This window comes from Aspergillus oryzae, chromosome 6 (assembly GCF_000184455.2).
Source record: "Aspergillus oryzae RIB40 DNA, chromosome 6".
Taxonomy (NCBI): Eukaryota; Fungi; Ascomycota; class Eurotiomycetes; order Eurotiales; family Aspergillaceae; genus Aspergillus; species Aspergillus oryzae.
Window position 1 is genome coordinate 2,786,386 of NC_036440.1, and position 12,354 is coordinate 2,798,739.

General features: G+C 46.3%; 4 protein-coding genes across 4 annotated transcripts; 3 read left to right on the top strand and 1 right to left on the bottom strand.

The window, feature by feature from the left end:
* Nucleotides 1–1,214: 1,214 nt before the first annotated feature.
* AO090038000332 (uncharacterized protein) lies at nt 1,215–2,115 on the top strand (the record flags this gene model as incomplete). The annotated part of the gene is made up of 2 exons (XM_023238335.1): nt 1,215–1,988; nt 2,077–2,115. 2 exons carry the CDS (start codon nt 1,215–1,217, stop codon nt 2,113–2,115), a joined length of 813 nt encoding a protein of 270 aa, XP_023093096.1.
* Nucleotides 2,116–2,388: 273 nt separating this feature from the next.
* AO090038000331 (uncharacterized protein) lies at nt 2,389–6,472 on the top strand (the record flags this gene model as incomplete). The annotated part of the gene is made up of 4 exons (XM_023238336.1): nt 2,389–2,574; nt 2,640–4,238; nt 4,286–6,338; nt 6,411–6,472. The coding sequence occupies 4 exons, from the start codon at nt 2,389–2,391 to the stop codon at nt 6,470–6,472; spliced, it is 3,900 nt and encodes a 1,299-aa protein (XP_023093095.1).
* A 262-nt stretch (nt 6,473–6,734) lies between these two features.
* AO090038000330 (putative succinyl-CoA synthetase subunit alpha) lies at nt 6,735–9,282 on the bottom strand (the record flags this gene model as incomplete). Its single annotated transcript, XM_001825214.1, has 10 exons — nt 6,735–6,830; nt 6,880–7,172; nt 7,223–7,254; nt 7,315–7,928; nt 7,979–8,189; nt 8,246–8,628; nt 8,685–8,828; nt 8,877–8,990; nt 9,044–9,051; nt 9,111–9,282. 10 exons carry the CDS (start codon nt 9,280–9,282, stop codon nt 6,735–6,737), a joined length of 2,067 nt encoding a protein of 688 aa, XP_001825266.1.
* Nucleotides 9,283–10,348: 1,066 nt separating this feature from the next.
* Nucleotides 10,349–11,447, top strand: AO090038000329 (zinc-binding alcohol dehydrogenase family protein; the record flags this gene model as incomplete). The annotated part of the gene is made up of 2 exons (XM_001825213.1): nt 10,349–10,863; nt 10,922–11,447. 2 exons carry the CDS (start codon nt 10,349–10,351, stop codon nt 11,445–11,447), a joined length of 1,041 nt encoding a protein of 346 aa, XP_001825265.1.
* Between the last annotated feature and the right edge of the window lie 907 nt (nt 11,448–12,354).

The following is a 12,354-nucleotide window of genomic DNA, read 5'->3' on the forward strand; positions in this document are numbered from 1 at the left end:
ATCAAGGCATTGAGCTACATGGATGACCTCAGCGATTTTGCTAATCCATTTATCAGGGATAAAGCTCGAGCACAAGAAGCCCAGTCTAGACATCATTAGATGGTCTCTCGCGCGGCTGTCAAAAAGATACAAGCAAGAGCAGAAAACGGTTTACTCAAGGCTTCAATGAAGATATAATGAAACTTGAAGAAAAGAGCAAGAGAAGACCGTTGGGGCCCTTGACGTACTAGAATCGTCAACACCGACTATTGGTTGTTTTAGACTACCAGAGTATTTGACAGAAAACCCAACAAGGCAGGTTGCAGTCTCCGGAAAGACACAACAGCAACTGGATTAAAACGAAAGTTATATCCAACGCTGTCGCCTAACAGGGAACCACTGAAACAAGTGTAACAGTCAAATCTCAAGCTTTCAATGCTAGTAATCAGGTCAACCCGAGCCAATATGCTAATCTCAAGCAACTCTTTTTGGTAATCTTTTTTGACTTGTATACTCATTAGGCACAGGGCAACTTTCCCACGGCTTGGGTGATCGAGTTAACATGATACGTTATTGGAGCCTTCGAAAGAAGAAATTGAGAGTAGGCATCCAGATATCTACGTTAGCTGATATTCCGCTACTGGGGGGCTTCTTTTTGAACGAAACGACAAGCAGTCGTTCATATTTATCCGATGGCGCATCGGCTAGATACATACCCAGCTCCACTAGCGCATACGGAAATGCAACCCTAGCCTTTTGTGTCATTTCGGAATTGCAGCTAAGAACCAAGGTATACTGTACAAACTTAATTCATATTAAGTCTCAGCCCTCATGATGTTTTTGTTTTATCCGTCATACAGGATCGAATTTCTCTCCTTCTGTGAAAATATGTACCCATTATAGAATGTGACAGGGGAGCCTGCAGTGTGATTTCACCAACACAGCTGAGAGGACAGACAAGGGGGAAATGTGGGGTACTATAGTACGCACGGGGAGCTAGGCTTAGCTGACACGTCAAGCAAACGGTGAAACCCCTCATGAATGTTTGGGGCCTTTTAAAGATGTCTATCCCTTCCTTTTGCGAGAAGCACCGGCTCTTCTAACTGGCTTCTATATTATCAGTCCACACATTGCGAAGCTAAGAAAGCTTTGGTGCATCAATCTTTGCTCATGGTGTACCATGAGCTGCTTCTTTTATTAGATTCAGGCTTATATAAATTCAGCTTAATGCCATTATGTCAAAGAACCATCGCCTCTGGCCGCTGCTGAGCTTCCGGCATTCCCGCGAGAAAGCGGACACAGACACAGACCCTGCAGGACTTATTGCCTCTCATGGACATGACACACGTTCGGAGACACCAGACGACCATTTACAAACCAGCGATTCAAGGCGTCGTCGCTCGATATCATGGTTGAGAATTTCAAATCGCAATAAGAACAAAGATGCAGAAACAAAGCCCACAAAACTCGATCAAGAAGAAGCAAACACTCAGCCGTACTTGAGTCAAACAGAGTATAAGGATGAACCTGATACCAGCGAAGGAAAATTAAGTGGTTCGGCAGGATCAATTATGTCTGCGCAAGGGACCCCAATCAAAGAAGAGGAAGGAGGGCAAGCCGAAGCGAACATTGCGAGGCTGGGAGAAAAGGTGATGAAGGATCTGTGGAGTGAGGCATATAAGAAGCTCCACAGCGATAATGCCAGTTTAGTCGAATCATATGAGACGGTTTTACTGGCTCCTGAGACCGATCATATGGGTGGACGATCTTCGACTACGCAGGAGAAAACGGACCGACAAAAGAGAATCCAAGACCTGGTTTTCTGTAGACTCCAGGATATGGAACAGGGTCGGTTCGATATTCCGAAAAGAAGTAGGCAAGGTGTCATCGGGGATTATGTTCGTCGTACTGTTCATGGCATTCTCTATGCGAAAGACTTCGTTACAGCAGCAATTAGCGCTGAGCCCCATGCTGCACTTGCATGGGCTGGAGTCGTGATGGTGCTCCCAGTAAGCGATTCCTTTTTACTTTGTATCTCAAGGCATAACACTAAAATCATCTTTAAGCTGTTTTTGAAGCCCTTTACACAGCGTGAAGATGCTGTGGCAGGACTCGAGTTCATCTCAGATCTTTTGATCAGATATCATATCATCCAGAACTCACATGTTGAAATTTTTATGGATGTCCTGGGTAAAAGGTACATACATGGTTCGCTCTACCGTTCACTGTTGAATGACAGGATCTATCTGGTAATAAAGTCATATTCTAAGGTCATCATATAGTACTCCAGAGGATATATCCAAATTTGGCCTTCGGCTCAGGGAAAGAACTATAAATTTATACTCTCAGGTATTAGAGTACCAAATCCGACTGACGAAGCAACTCTCTCGCTCTGGACTTTTCCAATACATGAGAGATATCGCGACCGCTGATGACTGGAAGGAAATGCTCACGGAAATCAAGCGCACTGACAAATCGATCGAAGATATATTAGGGGATTGGTCAAAGAAGACAGTCCAGGAGATTCATGCCGAAATCACCTCAATGAAACGTGAGGTCGAAAGGCAATTGAACATTGTTCTTGACACTATCAACGTAAGATACATGGTTTTCGGGGTTTTACTGTCTACACGTCATAACTTAATTAATGGTCAATCCAGACTCAAGCAGCTCAAGATCAACTGGATATCCTCCATCCGGTTACGCGCGCTGCCTTTGGTTCTTATGAACAAGCTAGGGAAACATGTCTTGTCGGTACTCAGGTGCCTTTACTTCAACTAATTCAAGATTGGAGTAACGATGCCCAGGGGGAGCCTATTCTGTGGCTCCAGGGTATGGCCGGTACTGGCAAGTCTACAATTGCCCGAACCGTGGCTTCTGCATTTTACAATGGGACATCTTTATTAGGTCAGGAAACACTACCCAATGATGCGTGTCTTGGTGGTAGCTTTTTCTTCGACCATAGGGATGAGGACTGCAGGGACCCTAGGAAACTCTTTCCTACCTTGGCTAGAGACCTAGTGGATGTCCTACCAGAGATCCAGCAATCTTTATGTGATGGTATTCGTAGCCATCATGCTACCCATGCAGGATCCCTAGATGGCCAGTGGAAACATTTGATCTTCAACCCTCTGAAGATGCTGAAGACAACGCTCCCTGTGACAATCCTTTTCGTTCTTGATGCACTGGACGAGTGTCAAGCTGGAACTAGAGAGGATCAGGATGACATCAGCGATATCCTGGCTCTACTCAGTCAAGTTCGGGAGTTAACGACCGTGCGAGTTCGGGTACTCATTACTAGTCGTCCTGGAATACATATGCGCTATAGATTCAATGAGATACCAGAAGGAATTCGGGATGAAACTGTGTATAAAATTCGACGACTAGATGGCGATGGAGTGAAAGCAGATGACATTACCCGTCTAATTGAATATAAATTGTCGGAGGTTCGAAGAAGGAATGATCTCCCGCGGGACTGGCCTGGAAAGGAGAGGGTCGATAAACTGGCTGAGAAAGCAGATGGACTGTTCATTTATGCAGCCACAGTATGCCGATTTCTGGCAATGGCCAACAGAAAGACAATCGAAGATCGCCTAGGGAAGATCTTTGACGGTGATGTGGGCCTGGATGGGATGTACACTAGAATCCTCCAGGTCGTGCTTACCGGAGAAGTAGACAACGACCAGGCGATGTCCGACTTGTTTAAACAGGTAGTTGGCTCCATTATTGTTCTGTCCAGACCGCTTTCCATCAGAGCCCTAAGCAGGCTCGTTGAAGTCGAGCTTAGTGACACAAGATGGCTTATGGAGCACCTTTATTCGGTCCTGGAAATGCCCCAAGGTGATCACGGTCCCATTCAATTGTTACATCTATCATTCAGGGATTTTCTTCTAGCCTCTCAGCGATGCAATGATAATCGTTTTTGGATCGATGAGAAACAAGCGCATCGCAACCTTTACCAATACTGCCTAAAGATCATGTCTAATATCCTACGGCGTAATATATGCTGCCTTGAGGACCCAGATACTCACATAGCAGATATGAAACCTTCAGTCGTGCATGAATTCCTTCCCGAGCAGGTGCAGTATGCCTGTAGTCACTGGGTGGACCATCTTCAACGGAGCGATATTGTGGCGTCTGATGACACAGTGCTCTATGACTTCCTAAGAACACACTTTGTCCATTGGCTTGAAGCTATGGCTGTTATGGGGAGGATCCCAATCGCGATCATGATATTAAATAACTTAACCACTCTTCAGGTAAATACGCCATAACCTCAGTGCTGGATTTATACTAATGGATGTAGCTTGAGACCAACGCGAAACTGCGGAGACTTGTTCATGATGCACGACGGTTCGCTGTCAGCTTCAGATCAGTGTATGAGAAAGCCCCTCTGCAAATTTACGCATCTGCTTTGCTCTTTGCACCTCAGGAAAGTATCATTCGACGTGAGTTTGAAGAAGAGATTCCTGCTTGGATATCTGAGAAGCCAAGTGCTCATCAATATTGGAGCCCATTACTGCATACCATCCCAAAGCCTAGCCGTGACCCTATTACACAGTTAAAATTCTCACCTGACAGCAGATTAATGGCGGTAGTGTCTTCGTATATGTACTCACATGTGTGTCGGTTATGGGATACGTCAACTTGGGTTTGTGTAAAATCATTTGAAGATCAAGGTAACATTCGAGATGCTGCCTTTTCACCAGACAGCAAGCAGTTGGCAACCGTATCAGAGGCCGGGTCCGTCCGGCTCTGGAATACACACACTGGGAGATCAACATTTCTCGAATCTGCTTCAAGTGCGGTGACTTTCGTGGTATTTTCGTCAAATGGTGAAAAGCTCGCAGCTAAATCTCATGGGGATATCAAGGCTTGGGACTTAGTATCGGAGAGACTGCTACTAGAAATACCTGATGAAAGGAGTGAAATAGTTTCCATCTCCCCGGATTGCAGATTTATAGCATCTTGGAATAATCTTGCTGTTATCGTTTGGGATGTTTCACAGAGGGCGGTTTTACACACACATGAGCGACGGGGGGTCCATACGATTGAATTTTCCCCTGAGGGAAATTTGCTGATTGCATCCAATGATGGCACAGTTGAATTTTGGGATTGTACGGAGAATATCTTGCGATCTTATACTAATATTGGGTACAAATCGTTGGTCGCGGGTTTCTCACCAGACAGCAAAAACATTGTCTCTCTTTCAACAAACGGTCAAATCAACGTATGGGACTGGACTACAAATGAATTCAAAAGCAATATACACCATATAAGCGACTCAGTGGATTACAGCCTATACTGCGGAAAGGTATCATTCCCACGATTCGGCGAACTCGCGGCTTCTTTGGTAGCCGATGGACCGGAAGACATCTGGACATTTATACCGGGAGTCTTGACGGAAATATATAGATTCTCTGGTAGGATGATGGATGCACTTGCCTTTTCCCCAGATGGCAAGATAATAGCAGCTTCTGCATGCTGGACAGAAGAGATTACGATTTGGAATGGATCATCAAAGGTTTCGGAGGCGCTCGGTGATATACATGAGGATACCATTACTGGTCTAAGCTTTGCTCCGAATGGTACTGTTGTTGCATCGGCCGCCAAGGATGGCACAATCAGATTCTGGGAAGCGCAATCAGGAACGCATATGAAATGTCTGCGAGGGGTGGACGATCCGGAATTTCAGAAGATAAGATTCTCAACTGACAGCCAAACCATGATATGCCGAACGTATAATGGGCAATGTGTTATCTGGAATATACCCACGTGGAAGGTTCTAAAAAGGCTGGAACTTGGAAAGGACACTTCGAAACTCCAAAATATGGCATTATCACATGATGGTCAGCTGGTGGCAACAGGATGTTTTGATGAGCGGAAAGACACGAGTCATATTGAGCTCTGGAACCTGACTTCGACCGAGCCTCTCCTCGCACTCACAGAAGAAGGCGATACTAAGGACAATGAGATTTCGCCCCTTGGAAGTTTCATAGCGTCGACTTACTATGGATCTTCATCATTCCAGCTTCGGCACACACAGACAGGAAACCTGATTCACTCCATGGACCATGGAGATAGAGGTCCAGTCATTGCATTCTCTCCAAGTGAGAGCATGATTGCATCAGCCGAACATTCTATAAAATTGTGGGATACTTCTACTGGTACATGTCTCGGACAACGTTCAATCGATGGATGTGTTGAGTCTATGGTCTTCTCTGAAGACGGAACGTACGTTCGCACCAATGAAGGTCAGTTCCAAGTTGCTTCGATCCTCGGTGCCAACCCCGACTTGTGCCATGATAAGATGGTAGGAGAAGGTGTATACGTGCATAATAACTGGATCATGGAGGGAGGTAAGAAACTTATACATCTACCTGTAGAATACAGGTTTCGTACATGTTCTTTTGGAAGCCGTGTTGCCATAGCTAGCAAGTCGTCTTCTGTCATGGTCATTGGGCTCAGTGCGGATGAAAGGGAAACGGTCTGAAGGTGTTGGTCACCAAATTGTATCTAACGTATATAAGGAACTATGTCATTTATTTGCTTTGTCATATCTTTCATTCTCAATTTCCGTACCAACTAGGACATCAATACTCTATGTCTACCTTGTTCTTTTGTATATCCTTGTGTTCAAGATGATATGATAACTACAGAACGTGTATTCTCCAAGCTTCCGTATCTAACTCACTATATTCTATCCCTATCCTAGCTCTCGCATGTACAAAGCTTTATGCTCCAACAGCTCAGCACTAATTCGACGGCTTTCCCCCCGCTAAGCTAATCACCTTCTTCGCAGCCCCTTCAAAACTATCAAACGCATGGAGCGGAAGTCCACTCTCAGCGATCTTCTACGGTTAGTACCACTCACACTCAACTGTCACGACATTCACTCACCATTTTCTGTCCCTCTTCCTCATTCGTCCCCCTCAACCGCACCACCACCGGAACACTCATATCCAGATCCCTAAAGGCCATAATAATGCCCTCAGCAATCATATCACACCGCGTGAGGCCCCCAAAGATATTGACAAAGATAGCCTTGACCCGGGGGTCTGAAGTGATAATCCGGAACGACGACTTAACCGTCTCAGACGTTGCCTTGCCGCCTGTATCCAGGAAATTGGCACAGTGGCCGCCGTGGATAGTGAGTGCATCTACTGTGTTCATTGCGAGTCCGGCGCCGTTTACTGATTGTGTTAGTTTAGGGATTTTTAGTTGGATTTGTAGAATGACGTACCTAGAGTTCCGATGCTACCTTCTCCCTGTAGTCTATGGTGTGTTAGTTAGTGCTATATTCTGGATGTGGAAATGATGGTACTAGGATCATACTTCACGTAGACTATGCCGTCTTTCTCTGCTTCGACTTCTTCGTGCACTTCTTCTGCCGGGTTCCGCAGGCTGTGGACTTCCTTCTGGCGTCCTGAGCTTCGGAATGCGGCGTCATCGAAGCCGAAACGTGCGCCTCGGACTTCGAGTCCTTCTGTAGATGGGTTTACCCGGACTTCTAATAGATAGGCTTCTTTTTCTTTGAATATTTGCCAAAGTGCTTGGACTAGTTCTGCTAGTGTCTCGTGTGTGGTTTCGGGGAGATGAAGGTGAGATGCGATGGATTTGATGATTGGTGAATCGCTGCTGCTGAAGTCTGTGTTAAAGTAAGGGAAAGGAAATTTGCTAGTGTGCGACGGTGCGAAATCAGCAGATGTTGAAGCTATAACGCAGGGTGATAATGCTGTTCTATCGACTGTGAGATTTAGGAAAATGTCGGATTCTGAGGGTTCTGTTTCGTTGATTGGAATGGACTTTTCCTTCAACATGTCCAGGGCCTGGAATTGCTTGATGAAGAGGGACCGGCTCTGCTTCGATACAGGTGGGCGTTGGTTCTTTTGTAGAGTTACACGTCTCATTGTGTGTAGGCCCCTTTTCTGGTTCGGGGTGTTGGTAGACTGGGATATTGTTAGTGTCTTGGTTTGCACAGGATATATTGTGAGATTACCGTTGTGTTCTGCACCCGTGGTCGACTATTCAGTAGGGTCTTCATTCCTTCTCCGAATTTCTCTGGGTGGTTAACCATGACTGCCCCGGCGCGCTCGAGAGCTTGATACTTTGCGTGTGCACCCGGTTCTCCAACAGCAGTCCATGCGCCTGCATGGCCCATGATTCGTCCGGCAGGAGCGTGCAAACCACCAACTAGGCCCATGATTGGCCTTGTCTTCCAGTCAGCATCAGGGGCAATTAGCAGGTCGAGGTACAAGGCACATACTTAGGATTCGCGGTTCTTCTGTTGTAATCCTTGATCCATTCTGCTGCGTCTATCTCCGCCGTTCCACCAATCTCGCCAACGAGAATGATACCCTCTGTATCGGGGTCATTCTCGAATATCTTCAGGGCATCGACGAAATTAGTCCCAGCCAAGACATCGCCACCCATACTGATACAGAGGCTTTGCCCCAAACCGGCACGTGAAGTCGATGCAACAGTCTCATAGCTCAAGGTCCCAGACTTCGCAACGATACCGATCTTACCAGGAGAAAAGCACGGCAACGGCTGGAATCCTACACGACACTTCCCGATCGCCGAGATAATACCAGGACAGTTTGCCCCGACTAGCCTCGTTTTGGACTGTGTCTGGAGCATGGAGTGAATCTGTGGATATTGTAAGCATGAGCCAGTATGCATTCAGTGTAGAAGAGAAACCATACTCTGAGAACGTCATGGATAGGCACATGCTCCGCTACAGCGACGACGAGAGGAATCTCAGCTTCAATGGCCTCTTCAATCGCCTTTGCTGTCTGGTTCCCCGGTACATAGATAGCCGATGCATCCGGTTTCGCTTTTTCTTGGGCCTATTTCAATAAGTATTTAATCTGTACAGTTGAGATAAGGAATCGTACCGCTTTCACGGAGGGGAATACAGGAAGTCCGAGGTGCTCGCCTTCGACTCCTGGCTTTACGCCTCCAACAATCTTAGTTCCCCAGGCCAATGACTCTTTTACGTTGGCAGTGGCCTGATTGGTTAGTTATTCTGTTTGGCTAGCGATTCTGGTAGTTTTGACAGTACCTGTCTGCCTGTAAATCTTAGATTAGTATATTTTTTCGGGAAACTTTCTCAAACAAAGATATCTCACCTGTAAATCCCTGAAACAGAACCCTGGTATGGGCCCCGATCTTCAAGTTCGGAAGCGTATCAGCATAGGAATAACTCCGCGATGAGGTAGAGAAACCATTCGTCTGTCTCGCGGACAAGCGTGAAAAGGGCACTCCCCGCGCCCGCGCAGGGAGAGATCGCAAGTTCGTCATTTTGCGTCTCGTATACTGGTTGTGGATGTACCAATGAAGTATCCGGTGGCACGCTCTGAGTAACTAAGTAGCCACCCTGGTGATATCCGCTTGATTAAGCGCAGTAGTGGAGATGAATTATCGAAATGAAACAACTTGGGATGTTCACAGGCTAGTGAACAGAGTCAATGCAGTCTAAAAAAGAAGATGCAGTGCCCGGGGAGTGAATCAGAAGAGGAGAAACAATACCTCGGGAGATCAATCGAACTGGAGAGGGTGTCCGCCGGTCTCGGACTCCACACCGATAGTTTCCGAGGTTTTGCGGGCGCCCCACGATGGGACACGATTGGTTGTCTCGGAACTAGGGTGCCGTGTTGTCACTCGGAACTTGTTCTGTGTTTCTTGGCGGTCTGGGTTGGAATCTATTCCGGGAGTGTTTTGAATGTTGGAGCGGTTGTGATGTGTTCTTAAGTTATCGTAAGTTATGGTTCATCATGCAAGTTTTGGTTAATTCTCATGGATGGGGTGTGTGTTCGCAAGAGGACAGAACTCCAGTAAATCTTAATAGTTTATGGGAAATCTAAACATTTTAAGACCAAGATATATCATATACTAACACTACTCAAAGACATGTACATGATAGACTAATTTGCATCGGAAGTATATTCTTTACTTATATGCAACGTATTCCCGACAACATCCGCTCCTTGTACTGTACCCTTCTAGTCGAGACAGCCCAAAGCTTTAGCTTATATTCTTGTCGGTTGTGAATAATTAAAGTCGCTTGCATGTGGGGTAGGATGGAAGAGTTCTCAGACATATGCATACCCAAAAGTCCAAATAAGATCAATTCTAATTGGCTTATCTATCGAGTTATCAACTAAATGAGTGCAGGTACAGGAGGCGTTGATTACAAACCAACAACGCAAGATTATCAAAGCATACAACGATTCAATGCATGACATGACTAATTGCATTCTATCAATACTCAGTAGCCGTAAATTATATACACAGCACATTTCGTAGCTATAGTAGTTTTCAATATGTAGCGCAATGCGCAAAGAACTTATTTTCATCTACGCTCAAAATGAAAGCCATCGTTTTGAATGGAACAAATGCTACAGTGGTGTACTCACAGCCTATCCCTAAGCTCCGTGACGACTACCTTCTCATTAAAACCGTGGCCGTTGCCCTAAATCCGACTGACTGCAAGGCGATCAGCCAGGGAAGGGGGGCCAAAGATGGCCTAGCTGGCTGCGACTTCGCCGGTATTGTCGAAGAAATCGGACCAGTTGTCACCAAGCGTTGGAATAAAGGCGACCGAGTGTGTGGCTGCACTCATGGTGCTAATAGCCGTAATCCAGATGACGGGTCATTCACGGAGTTTATCGTCGTAAAGGGGGATGTCTGTATGAGAATGCTGGATGGCATGAGCTTCGAAGAAGCGGCTGGTATCGGCGTCAGTGCGATTACATGCGGTCAAGGCCTATTTCAGAATCTGGGGCTGAATCTTCCCCTTAATCCTGTCCAAAAGAAAGAGTACATCCTGATTTATGGTGGTAGCACGTCAGCGGGAACCCTTGCTATCCAATATGCAAAGCTGTAAGCCCGCCCCTGCTGACTTGATTTGAGTATGCGGATTTCTCACAAGATACATAAGGGCCGGCTATTCTGTCCTTACAACTTGCTCTCCAAGGAATGTAGATCTGGTCAGATCACGCGGCGCTGAAGCAGTCTTTGACTATAACGATCCATCATGTGGGGAGCAGATCCATCGTTACACGAAAGGGGAGCTCCAGCTGGTCTGGGATACCATCGGCTCCGATCAAGGAGTTCACGCCTGCATGGCCGCGCTGTCAACAAAGCCAGGGTGCCGATACGGTACGATTCTTCTCAATGATATCCCACGACAGGATGTCGCTTGTACGCGGAGCATCATGATGACGTTTCGGGGCGAGCCATTCGACTTGTACGGCAAACATTTTCCGCCAAGTGCTGAGGACTTTGAGTTTGCGAAGATGTTCACCCAATTGACGGAAACACTTCTCGCTGAAAACAAGCTGAGGCCTCATCCAATCAGAGTTTGTGAAGGAGGTTTGCAAGGCGTACTAGATGGTGTGGGGTTGGTGCAACAGGGGAATGTGAGCGGCGTTAAACTGGTGTATCGAGTTGCCGACACACCTTGATAGTTGCTAGGTAAGGGTTGCGTTCCCCACAATCCAAGATTGCGTACCCGGGCCATAGCTGTGGTTCGGCATGAAAATATAAGCATGGACGCCTACCATGTTCAGTTAGTCTTTTCTTTGTTCATACTCTTTGTTGACCCATGCGATTGGAACGATGTCAATCCGGGGTGATTTCAAGGCACGCTGTCGATCATCTTGTCCATGTGACTTTGATGTACAAGCAACGTAGAATAGGCGGACTTGCGATTGGTCAGAGGCCTTCAATAATAAGACTTGCCTCAGAATGAAGTCATATTTGCTCATAAGAACCTTGTACATATAGCTTCAGGAGACAACAACAGATAATCATGGACGGTGATATTTTCGGTTACAGGATCTGGATGGTTATCGGTCCACTCAGTGACTTGGACTGATGTAGCTTTTCAAGGGTTGGTCGGGGGTTGATTTGAAAGTAATATACTGTGTAGTACCAATAGAAATATAGAAATGCTTTCAGGCATAACCAATCATACTCCAGAAAAAAGAAAGAAAGGAAAGAGGATTGAGTAAGTTGGAGTCATACCTGACATGGTGGCAGATAAGTATTCTCCTGTGTTGGGTTGGCATTGTTGAGGGATTCCTCCGTCATCAGGTGTTCTCATCAGGTGTTCTGCGCAAGACCTAAATTCCACCCATGAACAAAGCGACTGTTCTGGACATCCCCGGCACAGACCAATGGAAGGCGACGGCCGAAAAGAATGGTGGGGTTCAACTTCTCCACGACTGACGACATTCATTATTTCCACCTCAATGCTATTAATATCCTCTTTCCCGTCAATTGCGGATCTTTGAAACGACTCCGACCATCTGGCCGACTATTAAGAGAAACGACTGACATGGCAAGAAAGCCTGGTCCAGAATCCAAGGG